The sequence below is a fragment of the Carcharodon carcharias genome, chromosome 1 (assembly GCF_017639515.1).
Source record: "Carcharodon carcharias isolate sCarCar2 chromosome 1, sCarCar2.pri, whole genome shotgun sequence".
Lineage (NCBI taxonomy): Eukaryota > Metazoa > Chordata > Chondrichthyes > Lamniformes > Lamnidae > Carcharodon > Carcharodon carcharias.
In genome coordinates this window covers 221,515,796-221,539,154 of record NC_054467.1, presented here as the reverse complement: position 1 = coordinate 221,539,154, position 23,359 = coordinate 221,515,796, and the positions used below count along the sequence as shown (strand labels likewise).

The 23,359-nt window shown below is 43.4% G+C and overlaps 1 protein-coding gene across 2 annotated transcripts in view; it reads left to right on the top strand.

Moving 5' to 3' along the window:
• ska1 (spindle and kinetochore associated complex subunit 1) overlaps positions 1-23,359 on the top strand; it is a 43,840-nt gene that overhangs the window by 804 nt on the left and 19,677 nt on the right. Inside the window, exons 2-3 of one of the 2 annotated variants that reach the window (XM_041188954.1) lie at positions 12,634-12,724; positions 20,227-20,351. In XM_041188954.1, the coding sequence (XP_041044888.1) occupies positions 12,637-12,724; positions 20,227-20,351 (213 nt within the window). In that variant the 5' untranslated portion in view covers positions 12,634-12,636. Of the gene's footprint in view, positions 1-12,603; positions 12,725-20,226; positions 20,352-23,359 lie in introns of both variants that reach the window. The other variant, XM_041189005.1, reaches the window with a different exon arrangement.

Genomic DNA, 23,359 nt, shown 5'->3' with positions numbered 1-23,359 from the left:
TCCAGTGTCTTTGTTATCATCAAGATGAATTAAGACTGTTAACACTTGGAGGTGGTAATGGAATCAGCCGGAAGATTACTGCAATACCCCGCCAAGTGTTAACAAAAACAGATTTGTTATAATGAAAAGAAAACGATTAAGATGTTATGCTGAAGAGTCATGAGGACTCGAAACGTCAACTCTTTTCTTCTCCGCCGATGCTGCCAGACCTGCTGAGTTTTTCCAGGTAATTCTGTTTTTGTTTTGGATTTCCAGCATCCGCAGTTTTTGTTTTTAAGATGTTATGCTGATCAGGCAGCATCTGTGGCGATTAACAGTTATTGTTTCAGTTGGGTGACCTTTTGTATCCACCTGAAACATTAATTTGGTTTCTCGCCACGGGTGCTGCTTGACCTGCTAAGTATTGGCAGCATTTCTTTTTGTTTTATTTTCAGCATCTGCAGTATACGACTTTTGTAAGATGTTATGCATACAGCATATGTTCTGGTTTTCCAAAACAAAAACAAAATTACCTGGAAAAACTCAGCAGGTCTGGCAGCATTGGTGGAGAAGAAAAGAATTGACGTTTCGAGTCCTCATGACCCTTCAACAGAACTGAGTGAATATTGGGAGAGGGGTGAAATATAAGCTGGTTTAAGGTGGAGGGGGGGGGGATGTGGTTGTAGGGACAAGCAAGCAGTGATAGGAGCAGATAATCAAAAGATGTCACAGACAGAAGAACAAAGAGGTGTTGAAGGTGGTGATATTATCTAAACGAATGTGCTAATTAAGAATGGATGGCAGGACACTCAAGGTACAGCTCTAGTGGAAGTGGGGTGGAAAGGCTAACAGGGCATAAACGATATAGATCTTAAAATAATGGAAATAGGTGGAAAAAGAAAAATCTATATAAATTATTGGAAAAAACAAAAGGAAGGGGGAAGAAACAGTAAGGGGGTGGGGATGGAGGAGGGAGTTCAAGATCTAAAGTTGTTGAATTCAATATTCAGTCCGGAAGGCTGAAAAGTGCCTAGTCGGAAGATGAGGTGCTGTTCCTCCAGTTTGTGTTGGGTTTCACTGGAACAATGCAGCAAGCCAAGGTCAGACATGTGGGCAAGAGAGCAGGGTGGAGTGTTAAAATGGCAAGCGACAGGGAGGTTTGGGTCTTTCTTGCGGACAGACCGCAGGTGTTCTGCAAAGCGGTCGCCCAGTTTACGTTTGGTCTCTCCAATGTAGAGGAGACTGCATTGGGAGCAACAAATGCAGTTGACTAAGTTGTGGGAAATGCAAGTAAAATGCTGCTTCACGTGAAAGGAGTGCTTGGGCCCTTGGATGGTGAGGAGAGAGGAAGTGAAGGGGCAGGTGTTGCATCTTTCGCGTGGGCATGGGGAGGTACCATAGGTGGGGGTTGAGGAGTAGGGGGTGATGGAGGAGTGGACCAGAGTGTCCCGGAGGGAACGATCCCTACAGAATGCCGCCGGGGGCGGGGTGAAGGGAAGATGTGTTTAGTGATGGTCTGGCGCACTGACCTCTACCTTGCGGAGGCTGAGCGTCAACTCACAGACACTTCCTCCTACCTCTCCCTGGACCATGACCCCACCACTGAACGTCAAGCCATTGTTTCCAGGACTGTCAGTGACCTCACCTCCTCTGGAGATCTTCCTCCCACAGCTTCCAATCTGATAGTCGCCCAACCTCGGACGGCCGCTTCTACATCCTACCCAAAATCCACAAACAGAACTGTCCCGGCAGACCGATCGTGTCAGCCTGTTCCTGCCCCACGGAACTCATTTCTTGTTATCTTGACTCCCTTCTCTCTCCCCTCGTCCAGTCCCTTCCCACTTACATCTGTGATTCCTCTGACACCTTACGTCACATCAACAATTTCCAGTTCCCTGGCCCCAACCGCTTCCTCTTCACCATGGACGTCCAATCCCTCTACACCTCCATCCCCCACCAGGATGGTCTGAGGGCCCTTAGCTTCTTCTTGAACAGAGGCCCAAACAATCCCCAGCCACCACTACTCTCCTCCATCTGGCTGAACTTGTTCTCACACTGAACAATTTCTCCCTTAACTCCTCTCACTTCCTTCAAATAAAAGGTGTGGCTATGAGTACCCGCATGGGCCCCAGCTATGCCTGTCACTTTATGGGGTATGTGGAACATTCCTTGTTCCAGTCCTACTCCAGCCCCCTCCCGCAACTCTTTCTCCGGTACATCGATGATTACTTCGATGCTGCTTCATGCTCTCGTCGAGATCTGGAAAAATTTATTAATTTTGCTTCCAGTCTCCACCCCTCCATCTTTTTCACATGGTCCATCTCTGACACTTCCCTTCCCTTCCTTGATGTCTCTGCCTCAATTTCTGGTGATAGGCTGTCCACCAATATCCATTACAAGTCTACCGACTCCCACAGCTACCTCAACTGCAGCTTCTCACACCCCGCTTCCTGTAAGGACTCCATCCCATTTTCTCAGTTCCTTCGCCTCCGTTGCATCTGTTCTGATGATGCTACCTTCAAAAACAGTTCCTCTGACATGTCCTCCTTCTTCCTTAACCGAGGTTTTCCACCCACGGTCGTTGACAGGGCCCTCAACCGTGTCCGGCCCATCTCCCGCGCATCCGCCCTCACGCCTTCTCCTCCCTCCCAGAAACATGATAGGGTCCCCCTTGTCCTCACTTATCACCCCACCAGCCTCCACATTCAAAGGATCATCCTCTGCCATTTCTGCCAACTCCAGCATGATGCCACCACCAAACACACCTTCCCTTCACCCCCCCACCCCCCGCCCCGTGGCATTCCGTAGGGATCGTTCCTTCCGGGACACCCTGGTCCACTCCTCCATCACCCCCTACTCCTCAACCCCCCACCTACGGCACCTCCCCATACCCACGCAAAAGATGCAACACCTGCCCCTTCACTTCCTCTCTCCTCACCGCCTAAGGACCCAAGCACTCCTTTCACATGAAGCAACATTTTACTTGCATTTCCCCTAACTTAGTCAACTGCATTTGTTGCTCCCAATACGGTCTCCTCTACATTGGAGAGACCAAACATAAACTGGGCAACCACTTTGCAGAACACCTGCGGTCTGTCCACAAGAAAGACCCAAACCTCCCTGTTGCTTGCCATTTTAATACTCCACCCTGCTCTCTTGCCCACATGTCTGACCTTGGCTTGCTGCATTGTTCCAGTGAAGCCCAATGCAAACTGGAGGAACAGCACATCATCTTCCGACTAGGCACTTTACAGCCTTCCGGACTGAATGTTGAATTCAACAACTTTAGATCTTGAACTCCCTCCTCCATCCCCACTCCTTTTCCGTTTCTTCCCCCTTCCTTTTGTTTTTTCCAATAATTTATATAGATTTTTCTTTTCCCACCTATTTCCATTATTTTAAAATCTATATCGTTTATGCCCTGTTATCCTTTCCACCCCACCCCCACTTGAGCTGTACCTTGAGTGTCCTGCCATCCATTCTTAATTAGCACATTCGTTTAGATAATATCACCACCTTCAACACCTCTTTGTTCTTCTGTCTGTGACATCTTTTGATTATCTGCTCCTATCACTGCTTGCTTGTCCCTACAACCACATCACCCCCCCCCCCACCACTTCTCTCTCCCCAACGCCGCCCCCCCCCCACCTTAAACCAGCTTATATTTCCCCCTTCTCCTAATATTCACTCAGTTCTGTTGAAGGGTCATGAGGACTTGAAACGTCAACTCTTTTCTTCTCCGCCGATGCTGCCAGACCTGCTGAGTTTTTCCAGGTAATTCTGTTTTTGTTTTGGATTTCCAGCATCTGCAGTTTTTTGTTTTTATCTCTGTGTTCTGGTTATATTCTGTGTTGTGTCCTATGTTTTAGGGGTCGATGTCTGAAATGGAGAGGTTTGTACCTATTTCTAAAATGACAAGCCAGCTAATTTATAAAGCAATTGCAGCCCTGAACTTGTTGAATGGGAGGGATACTCGTCTATAAAATGAGTTATATAGTGCTTTTTACAACCATCAAATGTCTTAAAAGTGCTGTACAGCTAATGAAATACTTTTGATGTGAAGTCATTGCTCCGATGTAGAAAATGTGACAACAATTTGCGCAAGGCAAAATCTCGAGCAGTAATGTGATCACCAGGAAATCTGATTGTGATGTTGATTGATGGATAAATAGTGGCCAAGGCATTGAGGATAGCTCCTTATTCTTCTTTGAAATAGTTCCATGGGATCCTTTACATCCACCAGAGCAAGCAGATGGTCCCTTTAACATCTCATGCGAAAGACTGTACCTCTGGCAATGTTGCAGTCCCTCAGTACTAGAGTGTTAGCCTTGATTTTTGTGCTCAAGGACTGGAGTGGGACTTTAATCTGATCTTCAGACTCTGAAATGAGTGCTAGCCACTGAGCCAAGGCTGACACTACAAAGTGATGAGCTAGGGTATTGAAGTAGAAATTGAAAAGAACGGGCTTATTGCCTGGAGATCTTTTATTCTTTCATGGGTTGTGTGTGTCGCTGGTGAGGTCAACATTTGTTTCCCATCCCTAAATGCCTTTGAGACGGTGATGGTGAACACAAGCTTGAACTACTGCAGTCCATCTGTTGCAGTTACACCAACAGTGCTGGTAGGAAGTAAGTTCCACGAGTTTGACCCAACGACAGTGAAGGAACAGCAATATAGTTCCAAGTCAGGATGGTGTGTGGCTTGGAAGGGAACTTGCTGGTGGTGGTGTTGCCATTTGTCTGCTTCTCTTGGCCTTCTAGGTGGTAAAGGTCACAAGTTTGGAAGGTGTTGTTGAAGGAACTTTGGTGAGTTGCTACAGTGCAACGTCTATATTATATACCGCTGCCATTGAATGTTAGTGGTGGAAGGAATGAATGTTTAAGTTGGTGGAAGGGGTACTTATCAAGCAGACTGCTTTGCCCTGGATGGTGTCAAGCTTTTTGAGTGTTATTGGAACTGCACTCATCCAGGCAAATGGAGAGTATTCCATCACACTCCTGACTCGTAGATGGTGGACAGGCTTTGGGGAGTCAGAAGATGAGTTACTTGGCTCAGAATTCCCAATCCTGCTTTTCTTAATTCATTTATGGGATGTGGGTGTTGCTGGCTAGGCGAGCATTTACTGCCCATCCCTAATTGCACTTGAGAAGGCAGTGGTGAGCTGCTACCTTGTACCATTGCACTTCCTGTGGTGTAGGTACACAAGCAGTGCTGTTAGGGAGGGAGCTTCAGGATCTTAACCCAGTGACAGTGAAGGAACGGTGATATATTTCCAAGTCAGGATGATGTGTGGCTTGGAAGGGAACTTGCAGGTGGTGGTGTCCTTGTCCTTCGAGATGGTAGTGGTCATGGGTTTGGAAGGTGCTGTCAAAGTTGGTGAGTTTCTGCAGTGCATCTTGTAGATGGTACACGTTGGTGGTGGAGGGAATTTTTTTATTCATTCGTGGGATGTAGGTGTTTCTGGCTAGGCCAGCATTTATTGCCCATCCCTAATTGTCCTTGTTCACAGGGCATTTAAGGCCATGCCAGGTAAGGACGGCAGATTTCCTTCCCTAAAGGGCATTAGTGATGAGTTTTTTTAATGACAATCAGCAATGGCATCATCACCAAAATCCAGCTTTTTTTTTTATCAAATTCAAATTTCACCATCTCCTGTGGTGGGAATTGAACCCCGGAGCATTACCTTTGAAATATTAGTCTGGTGACAATACTACTATGCCACTGCATCACCCCCCGCCCCCCCACCCCCCAACCGCCACCCAACCAAGCCTCCTGCCCTGAACTTATGGCCCCTTGTGACTGACTCTTCAACTGAGGGGAACAGCTGCTCCCTTTCCACCCTGACAATGCCCCTCATAATCTTGTATACCTCGATCAGGTCACCCCTCAGTCTTCTCTGTTCCAACAAAAAATAACCCAAGTCTATCCAACCCCTCTTCATAACTTAAATGTTTCATCCCAGGCAACATCCTGGTGAATCTCGTCTGCACCCCCTCCAGTGCAATCACATCCTTCCGAAAATGTGGCGACCAGAACTGCACACACTACTCCAGCTGTGGCCTCACCAAGGTTCTATACAACTCCAACATGACCTCCCTACTTTTGTAATCTATGCCTCGATTGATAAAGACAAGTGTCCCATATGCCTTTTTCACCACCCGACTAACATGCCCCTCTGCCTTCAGAAATCTATGGATACACACGCCAAGATCCCTTTGTTCCTCATAACTTCCTAGTGTCATGCCGTTCATTGAATAATTCCTTGACAAATTACTCCTTCCAAAGTGTATCACCTCACACTTTTTGGAGTTAAATTCCATCTGCTACTTATCTGTCCATTTGACCATCCCATCTATATCTTCCTGTAGCCCAAGACACTCAACCTCACTGTTAACCACCCGGCCAACCTTTGTGTCATCTGCAAACTTACTAATCCTACCCCCCACATAGCCATCTATGTCGTTTTATATAAAATGACAAATAATAGGGGACCGAGCACAGATCCCTGTGGTACGCCACTGGGCTTCCAGTCACTAACACATCCTTCTGTCATCACCCTCTGCCTCTTACAACTAAGCCAATTTTGAATCCATCCTATCAAATTACCCATGTGCATTTGCCTTCTTTATAAGTCTCCCATGTGGGAACTTGTCAAAGGCTTTGCTGAAATCTATATAAACTACATCAACTACACTACCCTCATCTACACACCTGGTCACCTCCTCAAAATATTCAATCAAATTTGTTAGGCATGACCTCCCTCTGACAAAGCCATGCTGACTATCCCTGATCAAACCTCGTCTCTCCAAGTGGAGATGGATACTCTCCTTCAGAACTTTCTCCAATAGTTTCCCTACCACTGACATGAGACTCACTGGCCTGTAGTTCCTTGGCTTCTCTCTACAACCCTTCTTAAATAGCAGAATCTCATTAGTTGTTATCCAGTCCTGTGGCTACTCCCCCGTGGCCAGAAACAAATTAAAAATTTGGGTCAGAGCCCCTGTGATCTCCCTTGCCTCCCTCAGCAGCCTTATGGGCCCTATACTTTCCCTGGTTATCCTCTTCCCATTGATATACTTATAGAATATCTTGGGATTTTCCCTACTTTTACCTGCCAGAGCTTTCTCATATCCCCTCTTTGCTCTCCTAATTGCTTTCTTAAGCTCCACCCTGCCCTTTCTGTACTCCACTAATGCCTATGCTGATTTGCTTCCCTTATACCTGCTAAAAGCCTCCCTTTTCCTTCTCATCGTAACCTGAATACCTCTGGTCATCCATGGTTCTCTGGGCTTGTTAATCCTTCCTATTACCCTAGAGGGAACATGTTGAGCCTGTACCCCCATTTCCTTTTTGAACATGGCTCACTGTTCCTCTGTAGATTTCCCCACAAGTTCCTAGTCTACCTTGGCCAGATCCTGCCTTATTTTACTAAAATCCCTTCTTCCCCCAATCCAAAACATTTTTTTGCAACTTGTCAATTTCTTTGTCCATAACAAGCTTAAATTGTACCATGTGTTTGCTATTGCTAAAAATGCTTGCCCACCACCACCTCAGCCACCTGTCCAGCTTCATTCCCCAGAATTAGGTCCAGCACTGCGCCGTCCCTTGTTGGACCATCTACATATTGACCAAGAAGTTCTCCTGTACACATTTCAAGAAATCCACTCCATCCAAGCCCTTAACACTGTCTATCCCAATTAATGTTGGGAAAGTTGAAATCTCTTGATATAATTACCCTATTATAGTTTTTACACACCTCCGCAAATGGTGCACATATTTGCTCCTCAATTTCCAGCTGACTATCTGGGGGTCTATAACAAACACCTAACAATGTGGCTGCCCCTTTTTTATTCCTAAACTCTACCCACAAAGCTTCATTCAATGCCCCCTCCAAGATATCATCTCTCCTTACTGCAATAACTGACTCCTTAACTAATAATGCAACGCCTGCTCCTCTTTTAGCCCCTTCCCTGTCTCGTCTGAAGATTCTATATCCTGGAATGTTGAGCTGCCAATCCTGCCCTTCTCTCAAACACGTCTCAGTGATGGCTACTATATCACAATTCCAAGTGTCAATCCTCACCCCTAACTCATCCGTTTTACCTGTAATACACCTGGCATTATAGTAGAGGCCATCCAGCCTTGCCTTACTCCCTCGAAGCTTAATGCAGCTGTACTCCCCCTGGCTTGATAACGATCCAGGAATCTAAAACCCTCCCTCCTGCACCAACTCTTAAACCACGTATTCATCTGTGCTATTCTCCTATTTCTGAGCTTGCTAGCACGTGGCACTGGGAGTAATCCAGAGATTACAACCCAAGAGGTCTTGCTTTTTAGTCTACTGCCTAACCCCCTGAATTCTTGATGCCATACCTCATCCCTCTTTCTACCTATGTCATTGGTACCAACATGTACCATGACCTCTGCCTTATCATCCTCCCCCCTTCAGGATGCCCTGCAGCCATTCAGTGACATCCCGGACCCTGGCACCAGGGAGACAACATACCGTCCTGGAGTCATGTTGACGGCCACAGCAGCGTCTATCTGTTCCCCTGACTATAGAATCACCTATTACTATTGCTCTTCCTCCCCTCCTGTACAGACAGGCTGCTTGTGGTGCCAGAAGCTTGGCTCCGTCTGCACTCCCTGGAGGAACCAGCCTCCAAAATGGAATACTGATTTGCGAGCGGGACCCCGGGGACTCCTGAACTACCTGCCTGTTCCTCTTGGACTGCCTGGTAGTCACCCACTCCCTTCCTTCCTCAAGTCCCTTCATCTTTGGTGTGACCACCTCTCTAAACGTGCTATACATGATGCTCTCAGACTCGCGGATGCTCCACAGTGTCCCCAGCTGCCGTTCCAGCTCTGAAACCCGAGCTTCCAGGAGCTGCAGCTGGACGCACTTCCTGGGCACTGGAAATGTCCCCGACTTCCCACGAGCAGCACACCACGGCTTTGAGTGCTCCTGCCATGACTTATCCCTTTAGCCCTGCAAGTTTATTTCCTTCAGGTATCCATCAAATTTTCTTTTGAAATCATTATTTCCACATCTGCTCCCCTTGTGGGCAGTGAGCTCCAGGTCATTACCACTCTTTTTTTAAAGTTCTACCTTTGGTTCCCCCTGCATCTCCTGCCCAAAATCTTAAATGTGTCCCCTAGCCACCAACAGCTAATGGGAAGAGGTTTTTCCCCATCTACTTTATCTAAGCCTGTCATAATCTTATACACCTCTGTCAAATCTTCCCCTTTTGTTCTGAGGAGCACAATGCCAGCCTTTCCACCCTTACCTTGTAACTAAACCCCCATCCCTGGAACCATTTTGGTACGTCTGCTTTGCACTCTCTCAAGGACCTTCACATCTTGCTAACGTGTGGTGACCAGAACTGGATTCTATTACTCTAGTTGGGGCCTAACCAGAGCTTTATAAAGTTTCAGCACCACTTCCATGCTTTTGTGCTCAGTCCCTCTAATTATGAAGCTCAAGATCCCATGTGCTTTACTAACTGTGCTCTAAATATGCCCTGCTGCCTTGAAAGACCGATGCACTTCTGTGTCCCTATATTCCCGCACACACTTTAGAATTGGGTCATTAAGTCTATATTGCCTCTTTCCCCCATCCCTTTTTCCAAAAAACATCACCTCTCACTTCTATCTGCCACTTGTCTACCTATCCTGCTAGCTTATCTATGTCCTGTTGCAGGTAATTCATTATCATCTTCACTGTTTGCCACTCCTCCAGTCAAATATTGGTATCATCAAATATTGAAATTTTACTCTATTCCAAGATCCAAATCATTTATATAGCAAAGGAGCAGTGCTCCTAGCACTAACACTTGGGGAACACCACTGTGCACAACCCTCCAGTCTGAAAAACAACCATCTACCAACTGCTGCTTTCTGTCCTTATGCCAATTTTTTATCCAATTGCACAATAGTCATTCTATTCATTAGCCTCAATTTTGTTGAACAGCCTTTTATGTGGTACCTTGTTAAATGCTTCCTTCAAATCCATGTAGACAACATCCACTGCATTTCCTCCTTGCCTCTCTTACTTCATCAAAAAATTCTGTTAAATTAGCCAAGCATGATCTTTTACAAATCAGTGCTGGCTCTCCTTAATTAACTTAAAACTTTTCAAGTGCCTATTGACTTTTTTGCACTGATTAAGAATTCCAAAACCTTACCCACAACTAGTGGTCTTACGCGTGTTGTTCAGCCCTTGGATATAAGGACAGTATTTGAAAGATGTAGCACAATTAGATGCAATTAGAAGAAACATGTGAGCACCCTCACTAGCAACATTGTGCAAATGGGTTATAGGTGTGTGGAGTGAATTTGACCCCCATATTGTCAAAAAAAAATTCTTAAAATGTGGAATATTGAATGCACTCAACAGTACCAAGGGAGATTGCTTTTGGAATGAAAATGCCGAAGTTACCAGTACTAACAATGTTATGAAGACAAGGAAGATCCATATGAATCACAGAATCTTTACAGTGCAGAAGGAGGCCATTCAGCCCATCACGACTGCACTTTTTCTCTGAAAGAGCATTCCACCTAGTCCCACTCTCCTGCCTTATCCCCGTAACCTTGCACATTATTTCTTTTCAGGTAGTAATCCAATTCCCTTTTGATATACAACCAGGCTATTGGGGAAATTGTTCAATGATTCCGATAGCTATTAGAATGATTTCAACATGAAGAGTTGTCGTTAGGATTCAAATAGCTTAAGAAACATAAGACACAGGCTATACTTAAATCCTTGCAAATCCTGCTGCAGCATTTAATATGATCATAGCTGACTTTCAGCCTCAACTCTGAGGATGTCAGATATGACTTTCATTGGGGTCATTTTGTTATTGTGGCAGGAATAGCGTTTGATTGGAGAGATTGAACCATGGAGTTGCAACAAAGATGGGCAGAGATTTGGAAGATGATAGCATGTTCAAGGACTTTGAAAGAGAGAGGGAGCTTAGTGATGGGGCAGTAGTTTGCAAGGCCAGAATTGTCAAGTGTGAACTTTTTGAGGATGGTGCTTTTTAGATAGTGAAGGATAGTATCTGAAGGATGGGAAGCTGTTTATAATGTCAACAAAAGGCTAGAAAGGAAAGTCAGTGATTTAATGGGAATGGGATCAAGAGCAGAAGGTGGTTCATGGACAAGTTGAGCTCTGAGGAGTGGTGGGGAAAGATAGGAAAGAAATTAGGGTTGAAGGTTAGCTCAAATAGGAACCATGGGCCAGATTTGGTTCTGCAGTCAAACAGAAAGGTGAGTGATTTGGTCGAAACAATGGATTATTTTAATTTAGTGACATTTAAAGCCATGAGGTCATTGTATTTTAAGAGATGAGGATGAAGGAGATGGCTGACAGTAGAGAAAAGGAACTAGCGGTTACCTTTTTTTCTTTCAAGGATGATATTGGAGTAGTAAGCCGTTTCGGCAGAGGAGTGCAAGCCATGTGGTGCTTGATGTGATCCAGTCATCTCTTGTTAAAACAATTGTGTGCCAGGTATGGTCAAGCCTTTGCCCCTTGAATTGGAAGGAATGAAGATGGGGAATGACCAGCTTGGAAGAGAAGAAGGGTTTCACTGGCTTTTATTAGTTTTTATAAATACCCTATATATGCTGTCAATCCAGCTATCCTATTTAATCCATATCATGCTTATTCCACACCTCTAATGTGGTGTCCTGAACTACAAAAAGCATTTATTCTCCACAATTGAACTTCAACACGTACTGCTTTGCAAAGTTCTGTGTTGTGTTTACAAATCCTGTGATCTGATTGAATTAATGTTACATCATGGTCACATTTATATAAGTCACATATGGTTTGAACAGACACCCACTGAGTGCAAATTTATACATACTGAAATTTTTTTTTAAAAGTAGAGGCCTTGTCTATGCATTATTGGGGTTTGCCAGCAATGTATTTGGATACCCTTATTACTCTGAACAGAGAATTTGCCTCTTATTTCAGATTATGGCACAGGGCTTCTGGTGTAAAGGCTTATGTATTTTTCAGCCTGATTGTTGCATTGTGAATTTAGGCCACTTGAGAGCAGTATGCACCTTGTAAAATAATTGACTGGTACAAAGTGACGAATTTGCACTAAGTGTGCATAAATTTGCTATGCAATCCAATTTTTCCATGATTGACTCCTGCTGTATGGAATAAGAAAGATCTATACAAGACAGCCTGTAAAATCCCAGTCGTTATGCTGATGTTGCTGTAAGAGTCAAAAGCTGCGTTCCCAATTATTTTCAAAACTTGTCATTGCACCTTATATAATGAATTCTGCCAAGGGGAAATGCTGATATGAGGCTGTCCAACAAAGTGCTGAGCAACCAGTTTATGTAAACTAGAATTCTCTCTCCCTGCGACAGTTTCCCTTTTTGATTCTGGATCTGAAACTTTGCCGGAGTTAGCCTGTCCATTGCTTATTTTCAGCTATGCTGAAAACTGATATCTTAATGTTAAACAAGTAATAAAAACTTGGAATAGTACCTGCTAGAAAGTGTTGCTGGAGGTTAGTGAATTTAAGATCATATCATATATTCAGGGTTGGGAGCAAAAGTTCTACTGAAGACAAAAGCCGTTGAGTAAGTTCCCTTTTATATTGTTAGGTTATATTGGATTTCATCTTGATTTTGTAGAGGATGACATCTATGGACTTGCAAGATGTGTCAGTTCAACTGAACAACAAGATATCTTCTATCAAAAGATCCATGCAGCTGAAGAACATGTGTAGGTTGAATGTGACTTTCAGCTCTCTATATTTAATTATAAAATTGGCTAAACTTTAACGAATAAAATTTGAAAATTGAGTTTACCTTAAAACTCTTCAAATGTGGATTGCTTTGAAAAAGTGGTAATATTGTGCATAATTGTATGTCACTCTGTAGTCTTAAGTTGGGTAAATACATTTTTGGAATAAGGCCTCAAAACATTGGGAATAGAGTAGAGTTATATAGTTATTTACAGCATAGAAGGAACCAATCAAGCCATCGAACAATCCTGCCAGTTCCATTCCACCACCCTGCAAGTTTATTTCCTTCGGGTGCCCATCAAATTTCCGTTTGAAATCATTGATCATCTCTGCTTCCACTGCTGTCATGAGCAGAGTGTTCCAGGTCATCATTGCCATTCTCTGCGTTCTTCAAAAAAAAACATTCACCCTCATTCCACTTCCATCTATTGCCAAAGATCTTAAAGCTGTGTCTCTAGTCCATGTGCCATTAGTTAATGGAAACAGTTTTTCTTTGTCTCCTTTACTAAGCCTGTCATAATCTTGTGTACAGTGTTATCAAATCTCCCCTCAACCTCCTTTGTTCCAAGGAGAACAACGCAAGTTTCTCCAACCTAACCTTTAAAACCTCTCATCTCTGGAACAGTTCTGGTAAATCTCCTCTCACCCTCTCAAAAGATCTTTGCATCCTTCCTAAGGTGTGATGACCAGAACTGGAAGTAATACTCTAGCTGGGGTCTAATTGGAGGTTTATAAAGATTCAGCATGATTTCCCTGCTTCTGTACTCAATGCCTCAATTTATGTAGCCCAAGATTCTATATGCTTTGCTAGCCACTCCCTCTATGACCTGCCACCTTCAACGGACCCAAAAGTCTCTCTATCAGTCAACACTCTTGAGAATTGTGCCGCTAATTCTATATTACCTTTCCTATTAACTTCTACCAAAACGCATCACCTCAACTTCTCTGTATTCCATCTGCCACTTATCTGCTCATTCTGCTAGCCTATTTTATGCTCTGTTGCAATTGATTCATAAAGTTCTCGTTGTTTGCCACTACTCCAAGTTTGGTATGTTATAATGTGCCAGATGATGTGTGTCAGGCGGACCGAATCCACAAGGGAAATCTGGTCACACTATCACGACTGTTTTGCAATTAAAATTTATTACAAGATATGTACACTGAATTCAGAAGTAATAAGTCCACCAAGATCTTTAGAGATTTTAAAAATTAAATTAAAATATTTATTAACAAAATACAAAAGATTTCAATTACATACATAAGACTACATTTACTTACTACTTTAATAACTCGGAAAATTCCTAATTAACCTGACCCCAGTTACACTCCCTTTAAAGCAATGGTCCAAAATAGATTTTAGATTTGAAACAGAACCAGCACATTAACACAATACCCACTCGGCAGTGAAATTCCAAATGGCTTTTCCCAAACTTCAGTTTCGTTATATAGAAGACTTATGCACAAATGCTGGAGGCTTCATTAAGGCTCTTTCATACACACTCTTGTTAGATCTTACATGGCCTTCTAACACACAGTCTTTCATTCTCCTTTTACATATGTTTCTCTTTTTTTTAATATGTAAATTCTATTGTTCCATATGTCTTTGAAACGGTCTTCCTCATAATATAAAACTTCCATATTGCCAATATTGTCAGTAGGTTTGGGGAAAAATAAACACATTCCTTAGCCTTGCTTATCTGGCCAGCTGTAAGCAGATAAAGACCCCTTTGAAATTCAAATAATACCTTTTTTAAATTGAACAATGCAAATTCCCTTCACACCTTACATGCTAAGCCAGCATCCATGTTTACTCATTAGCATATCAAGCATTTAGCTTTTAATGATTTCAAGCTTGCAGTCCACTTTAATCCAAATGTAATTAAATCACACACAGACCCAACTATACTTACCGGCAAAAACCTACTTCACAATAAAGAAAAATATTATGAAAATTATTATACTTTCGTCACAGATATCAGCAAATATTGTATTTATTAGTGGCATAAAAATTGATGATTCTGGACCTGAACCCTGGAGAACATCACTCTACCATCCTCCGGTCTGAAAAATAACCATTTACCACGACTTCTATTTGCTGTCCTTAAGCCAATTTTTTAATCCAAGTTGCCACTGATCCTCCAATTCCATAAGAAGCAATTTTGTTAACTAGCCTTTATGTAGTACTTTATCAAATATTTTCTTAAAATCCATATAGCCAACATCGTTTTTTAACACTTTTTAACATTTTAACAACATTCCCTTTTTTTAATCCTCTCATGGGGTGTGGGCCTCACTGGCAAGGCCAGTCATCAACCTTCTGTTATTTCATCAAAAAGTTAGATTAGTTGATCATTATTTGCCTTTCCAAATCCATGCTAATTCGAGCAACAGGCATTTAGAGAGTTTTTTTTACCCTAGATTATTGTTCCCAAACATTACCGCCACCGATGTTAAACTAACTGGCCTGTAGTTGCTCAGACTGTCTTTATATCCTTTCTTGAACAAGGATATCATGTTTGCCATTGTCCAATCCTCTGGCACCTCCTTCCCCAGCCCCCCCAACTCCCACTTCTTTCAGCAACCTGGAAGGAGTGTGTGAGAGGAGGGCCCTGGGTAAGGCAGTCAGCAGCACCTAGAGGTGAGTGCAAGAGGAGGATCTAGCATTTAGTTTATACTCAAGTAGGAGTAAGGGTAAAATAAAAGCAAGGGCCCATATTCTGTTTAGTTAAGATATGTCTGGGGAGCTCAGTCCCATGATTTGCACATCCTGCGCTATGTGGGAAATCCTAGACGCTCCTGGCGGTCTGGGTAACCATGTGTGCAGGAGGTGCTTCCAACTGGAGCAACTTGAGCTCCAGGCTTTGTATCTTGAGTGGCAGCTATGGTGCATTCATGAGGCTGAGACATTCATGGGTAGCACGGTTCAGGAAACGGTCACCCCGCAACTTCAGAAAGTGCAAACAGAGAGAATGGGTGACCACCAAACAGAAGAAGGAGATCAGGTAGGTAGTGGGGGAATCCCCTGAGTGCATCTTGCTCGTAAACCATTTTTTGGCCTTGGAAAATGGAGAGAGTGACGGTTCCTCTGAATGCCAACCAGAGCAAAAGTCATGGCATTGTGGGTGGTCTAGCTGCTCAGGGTAGGAGGATGAAGTGTGGAAGGGCAATAGCGGTAGGGGATTCGTTAGTGAGGGGAGTAGACAGGTGCTTCTGCAGCTGTAGATGTGCCTCCAGGATGGTATGTTGCCTCCCGGGTGCCAGGGTCAAGGATGTTACGGAATGGCTGCAGGACATTCTGAAGGGGGAGGGTGAACAGCCAGACATCGTGGTCCATGTTGGGACCAATGACACAGGAAGAAAGACAAATGAGGACTTTAAGGAGTTAGGTAGGAAATTGAAAAGCAGGACTTCAAAGATAGCAATCTCTAGATTATTCCTAGTGCTATGTAGTAGTGTGTATAGGAACAGAAAGATAGAGCAGATGCGTGCATGGCTGGATAGATGGTGCAGGAAGGAGGGCTTTAGATTCCTTGGGCATTGGGACCGTTTCTAGGGTGGTGGGACCTGTACAAGTTGGACTGGATACACCTGAACAGGGACGGGAGCAACACCCTCGTGGTGAGGTTTGCTGATGCTGTTGGGGCGCATTTAAACTAAATTGGCAGGGAGGTTGGATCCTGCAAAGTAATTCAGAGGGGAGAAAAGCTGAAATGCAATTAGAAGTTAAAATGCTTGTAAGTGAGTCTGGAAGGCAGAGGAAACATAGGCTGGATAAGAAAGAAGTGAGTTTTGCAAATCTAAATGGAATATATTTGAATGCAAAGAGCTGGAGGAATAAGACAGATGAGCTGAGGGCGCAGATAGGCACGTGGGAGTATGATATCATAGCTATGACGAGACTTGGCTAAAAGAAGGGCAGAAGTTGCAGCTTGACATTCCTGGTTATAGAGTATTCAGACTGAGGAGAGGGGAAATAGAAGAGGACCGGGGGGTTGGGGGGGGTTGCAGTATTGATCAAGGAATCAATAATAGCAAAGAGAAGGGATGATATCTTGGAAGGATCATCCAATGAAGCCAAATGGGTAGAAGTAAAAAACACAAAAGGGGCAAACACACTGTTGGGTGTGTATTACAGGCCCCCAAGCAGTCAGGGAGAGATAGAGGAACAAATATGTAATCAAATTTCAGAGAAGTGTAGGAATAATAGGGCAGTAATAGTAGGGGATTTTAACTACCCAAATATTTACAGATAGTTTTAGTGTGCAAGGTAGGGGGGGAACAACATTCTTAAGTTGCATCTAGGAGAACCTTTTTAGCCAGTACATAGCCCAACAAGGGAGGGGGCAGTTCTGGACTTAATATTTGGAAATGAGCCTGGGCTAGTGGAAGCATATCAGTATCAGTAGGGGAGCATTTTGGAGATAGTGACCATAACTCAGTTAGGTTTAGGATAGTTATGGAAAAGGATAAGATTAGGCCGGGAATAAAAATTCTAAACTGGGGAAAGGCTAGTTTTACTAGGATGAGATGTGATTTGGCCCAAGTGACTGGGATCAGCTACGTGCAGATAAAACTGTCAGAACATTGGAGGCACTCAAGGAGGAAATGGCGAGAGTACAGGGCAAATATGTTCCCGTAAAGATAAGCAGGAAGACCAAGTCCGGAAAACCCTGGATGTAAAGGGACATAAAGGTTAGGATTAAGATAAAAAGAGAAGCTTATGGCAGATACCGAGGACTCAATACGGCAGACTGTTCAGAGGAGTATAAAAAGTGTAGAGGGAAACTTAAAAAGGAAATTAGGAAAGCTAAGAGAGTACATGAGAAAGTATTGGTGGGTAGAATAAAGGAAAACGCAAAGGGCTTTTTTAAATATATAAAGAGCAAGAGAATAACTAAGGGAAGAGTAGGGCCAATTACGGACCATAGAGGTAATGTGTGTGTGGACCGGGAAAACATGGATGCGGTCCTCAATTAATACGTTGCGTTGGCCTTCACAATGGAAAAGGGTGGCACAGATATAGATATCAGGGTTGGAGACTGAAATATTGGAGGAAATTAACATAGAGAGGACGTACTAGTGGGTTTAGTGGCCTTAAAAGTGGATAAATCCGCAGGCCCGGATGAGGTGTGCCCCAGGCTGTTGAGGGAGGCAAGGGAAGAGATATCAGGGGCCCTGGCAGTAATTTTCAGATCCTCTCTGGCCACAAATGAGGTGCCATAGGACTGAAGGCTCTGCAAACATTGTCCCGTTATTAAAAAAGGAGAAAGGGATAGACCAGGAAATTACAGGCTAGTCAGCTAACCTTGGTGGTAGGGAAGGTACTAGAACGAATTCTGAGGGACAACATATATCTGCACTTGGAGAGAGACAGATTAATCAGGGATAGTCAGCATGGATTTGTTAAGGGAAGTTTGCGGATGACACAAAAATTGGTAGGGTGGTAAATAGGGAAGAGGATAGTCATAAACTGAAGGAGGATATCAATGGACTGGCCAGGTGGGCAGAGCAGTGGCAAATGGAATTCAACCTGGAAAGTGAGGTAATGCACTTGGGGAGGGCTATCAAAGCAAGGGATTACAGTATGAATGGTAGGACCCTGGAAAGTACTGAAGATCAGAGGGACCTTGGTGTGTATATCCATAGATCGCTGAAGGTAGCAGGGCAGGTAAATAAGGTGGTTCAGAAGGCATAAGGTAAATCTGCCTTTATTAGCCAAGGCATACAATATAAGAGCAGGGAGGTTATGCTGGAACTGTATAAAATGCTGGTTAGGCCACAACTGGAGTACTGCGTGCAGTTCTGGTCACCACATTATAGGAAGGAAGCACCTCATCTTCTGACTAGGCACTTTACAGCCTTCCAGACTGAATATTGAGTTCAACAATTTTAGATCATGAACTCTCTCCTCCATCCCCACCCCCTTTCCAATCCCCCTTTTTTCCAATAATTTATATAGCTTTTTCTTTTCCCACCTATTTCCATTATTTTTAAATGTATTTCCATTCATTGTTTTATCTTTGCCTTTTAGCCTATTTCGATCCCTTCCCCCCACCCCACCCCCACTAGGGCTATCTGTACCTTTTATTATCACATTCCTTAGATAATATCACCAGCTTCAACACCTCTTTGTCCTTTTGTCTATGACATCTTTTGGTCATCTCCACCTATCACTGGCCCTCTATCCAGCTCTACTTGTCCCAACCCCCCTTAAACCAGCTTATATTTCATCTCTCTTCTATTTTTCTTTAGTTCTGTTGGAGAGTCATACGGACTCAAAACATTAATTGTGTTCCTCTCCGCAGATGCTGTCAGACCTGCTGAGTTTTTACAGGTATTTTTGTTTTTGTTTTGGATTTCCAGCGTCCACAGTTTTTTGCTTTTATCTATAGGAAGGATGTGGTTGCACTGGACAGGGTGCAGAGGAGATTTACTAGGATGCTGCCTGGGCTGGAGGGTCTGAGCTATGATGAAAGATTGAATAGGCTGGAGTTGTTTTCCTTGGAGCATCGAAGGTTAAGAGGACCTGAAAGACATGTATAAGATTATGAAGGGCATAGATAGGGTGGATAGGAAGGCACTTTTTAACCAGGGGACATAGATTTAAGGTAAGAAGTAGAAAGCTAAGGGGAGTTGAGGAGAAATTTTTTTCACCCAGAGGTTGGTGGGAGTCTGGAACTCCCTGCCTGAAATGGTGGTTGAATCAGAAACTTGTAATATTTAAGTGTTTAGATATTCACTTGTGTTGCCATAGCCTTCAGGGCTATAGGCCAAGCACTGGAAAATGGGCTTAGTGTAGTCAGATCTTTTACCTGCATGGACATGATGGGCCGAATGGCCTCCTCCTGTGCTGTAAGACTACCGAGTCTAGTCCATCCGGACCAGGTGACTTATCCACTCAAAATATAGCCAACCTTTCTGATATCTCCTGCCTCTCAATTATCGCTCCCATTCATTATCTGTACCTGTACCATTTTTGTTTCTACCAAAGTTTTGTCAGCATCCTCTTCCTTAGTAAACACTGATACAAGGTACTCATTAAAGTATTCTAGCCTTGTCCTGTGCCTCAAAGCATATATCACTGTCTTTGCCCTATTAGCACCCACTCTACTTCTTACGGCCCACTTACTTATTTACGTGCTGGTAGAAGATTTTTAGATCTCCTTTCGTGTTGACTGCCTCTTAACACACTGCAGATAAATAAGTAGTGCCCAAACCTCACTCGCACAGTATCCTGACCTTTTTATGCAACTTTTGTTGCCTACTTTGGTAATTTTTTCATTTACTGCAGAGCAGTGACATATTTACTACTGATCCTACAGCTTTATTGTTACCTCTATGGCCTTAATAAATGCATTTTTATTTGTTCGATTGTGAATTTTTCTGATGAGGAAATGCTTTTTTTCCTGCTATTTTATTCATTGGTTCCTCTCCTCCTTGCGCTAGTTTTAATGTAAGTTGTGAATGTTTCTGTCATTAGGTAGTGACCCTTCACTTACAAAAGTTCTGCAGAAGATTGGGCTAGAATTGTCTAGCATTCGGGATACCCTGGATATTTTTCAGATGCAGATACTACAGCAGCGAACTGAACTGAAATCTCTTCAGGTGAAGCCATTCTATTCATTTGCAAAGAGATTGGATTCTATTGCCAATTAGGAATATCTTCAGATGTGTAGTCTTTCTTTTTATTAACAATCGTTAAATTTTAATAAAGTTGAATATTTTCTGTTAAATGAAAAGCATTCCAAGCAATTATTTACATCAATTCTTAATGAAATTTCATGTGGTGGAGAACGTGGATTCACAACTGTAATTCTGCATATTTTGAGTTTCTGATCTAAAAGTACATTTGGAACTCAGTGCGGTGGGGCAGGTGAGCAGAGGAGAGTGTGGCATTGCAATGCACCCCTTATATTTTCCTTGTATATCAATTTTTATGGTCTCATTTAGACTTGTTGAGTTTTGTAAAACGGGTCCTCGTTCTCTGCTTCAAGCCCAAATTCAAGATTCTCCCAGAAAGCTTGTTTCATTGCAGAAAATCAATGAACGAAATGTTAGAAATTGTGAACCTCTCTCCATTTAGTAATTCAACCCCTCTTTCAAATAATGTTCTACAACATTAAAAAGCACTTCATAGGAGTGTTATCAAACAAAATTTAGCAGAATTGTATTAGGATGTGTTAGGACAGATGAAGATGGGTTTAGGGAGGAAATTCTAGAGCTGAGGGCATGGCAGCATGCCTGCTAATGATAGCGCAATTAAAATTAGTGATGCACAAGAGGCCAGAGTTGTAGGTTTGTAGGCCTGGAGGAGGTTACAGAGATGACAGAGTGGGGCCATTGGGAGGATTTGAAAATGAGAATTTTTGACTCTTTCCCAAGTTTCCAAATAAAAATGCCTCAATTTAAAACTGGCGATATACCTCTGTTCTCCACCCATATTTTTTTACTTTGTTAAATTATTATCTCAAACTATTCAGGAAAAATTGAAGTGTTTTTAATGAGTTTGGCATGAACAGCCACACTTGCTTCTACTGTTGTACTTGGGGTGTCAGTAACAAGGAATAAAACTGGATGGACCACCCGGCATCGACCTAGGCACCGGAAACGACAACAGCAAGCCTGTTGACCTCCTTACAAACATCTGGGGGCTTGAATCAAAATTGGAAGAACTGTCTCACAGACTAGTCAAGCAACAGACCAACAATGTCATACTCACAGAATCAGACCTTGGAGGCGTCTGGGAATTTTCTCTATGTTGGACATCACTTGGAGGAGGCACTGAGGGTGGCAAGGGCACAAAATATATTCTGGGTGGGGGACTTCAATGTCCATCACCAAGAATGCTTGGGAGCACCATGACACACTGAGCTGGCCAAGTTCTAAAGGATATAGCTGCTAGACTGGGTCTGCAGCAGATGGTAAGTGAATCTGCAAGAGATTCCTCACCAACCTGCCTGCCACAGATGTATCTGTCCATGACAGTATCAGTAGGAATGACCACCTCCACAGTCCTTGTGGAGACGAAGTCCCATCTTCACATTCAGGATACCCTCCATCGTGGTGATAATGCCACACAACGTGCTAAGTGGGATAGACTTTGAACAGATCTAGCAACTCAAGGCCTGGCAACCATGAGTCGCTGTGGGCCATCAGCGGCAGCACAATTGTACTCGACCACAATCTGTAACCTCATGGTCCAGCATATCCCTGACTCTACCATTACCACTAAGCCAGGGGATCAATCCTGGTTCAATGAAAAGTGCAGGAGGGCATGCCAGGAGCAGCATCAGGCATACCTAAAAATGAGGTGTCAACCTGGTGAAGCGACAACATAGGAAAACTTGCGTGCCAAGCAGCATAAGCAGCAAGTAATAGACAGAGCTAAGTGCTCCCACAACCAACGGAATAGTTTTAAGCTCTGCAGTCCTGCCACATCCAGTCATGTATGGTGGTGGACAATTAAACAACTCATCCTCCAATGATGGAGGAGCCCAGCAAATCGGTGCAAAAGATAAGACTGAAGCATTCGCAACAATCCAGCCAGAAGTGCTGAGTGGTTGATCCATCTCTGCCTCCTCCAGAGGTCCCCAGCACCATAGATGCCAGTTTTCAGCCAATTCAATTCACTCCACGTGATATCAAGAAATGGCTGAAGGTACTGGATACTGCAAAGGCTATATGCCATGACAATATTCTGGCAAGAGTACTGAATGCTTGTGCTCCAGAACTTGCCGTGGCCTAGTCAAGCTGTTGAGAACTAAGAGGAATACAGAAGATTCAGAGGAGAGGTGAAAAAGCATATTCCAGCAGCTAAGAGGGATTATGAGAAAGGATTGGTAGCCAACGTAAAGGGGAATCCTAAAGTCTTCTATAGACATATAAATAGTAAAAATGTAGTAAAAGGGAGGATTAGGGACGTAAAAGGGAATTTATACCTGGACGAAGGGACCATGGCTGGGGTATTAAATGAATACTTTACATCTGTCTTTACCAGGGAGGTAGATGCCACCCAAGTTATGGTGACAGATGAGGAAACTCACTAGAAGAGCTCAAAATTATTGAAGTGTTGAATTGTCTGTTGGTACTTAAAGTTGACAAGGCACCAGGACCAGATGAGATGCATCCAAGGATATTGAAGGAAGTGCAAGTAGAAATTGCAGGGGCACTAGCCATAACAATTCGATCTTCCCTAGACTCCGGTAGTGCCAGAGGATTAGAGAATTGCAAACATTATGCCCTTGTTCAAAAAAGATTGTAAGGATAAGCCCAGCAATTATAGACCAGTCAGTTTAACTTCAGTGGTGGGCAAGATTCTAGAAACAATTATTTGGAATAGAGTTAGTAGTCACATGGAAAAATATGGGTTGATGAGGAACAGCCAGCCTGGATTTCTAAAGGGGAAATAGTGTTTAACTAACTTGCTGGAACCTTTTGAAGAGGTAACAGAAAAGGTCGATGAGGGTAATACTGTTGATGTGGTGTACATGGACTTTGCAAAGTCATTTCCTGGAGTGCCACACAACCGACTTCTGAAAAAAATTATTGCTCATAGAATAAAAGGGGCAGTAACAATGTGGATACAAAATTGGCTGAAAAATAGGAAGTAGAGA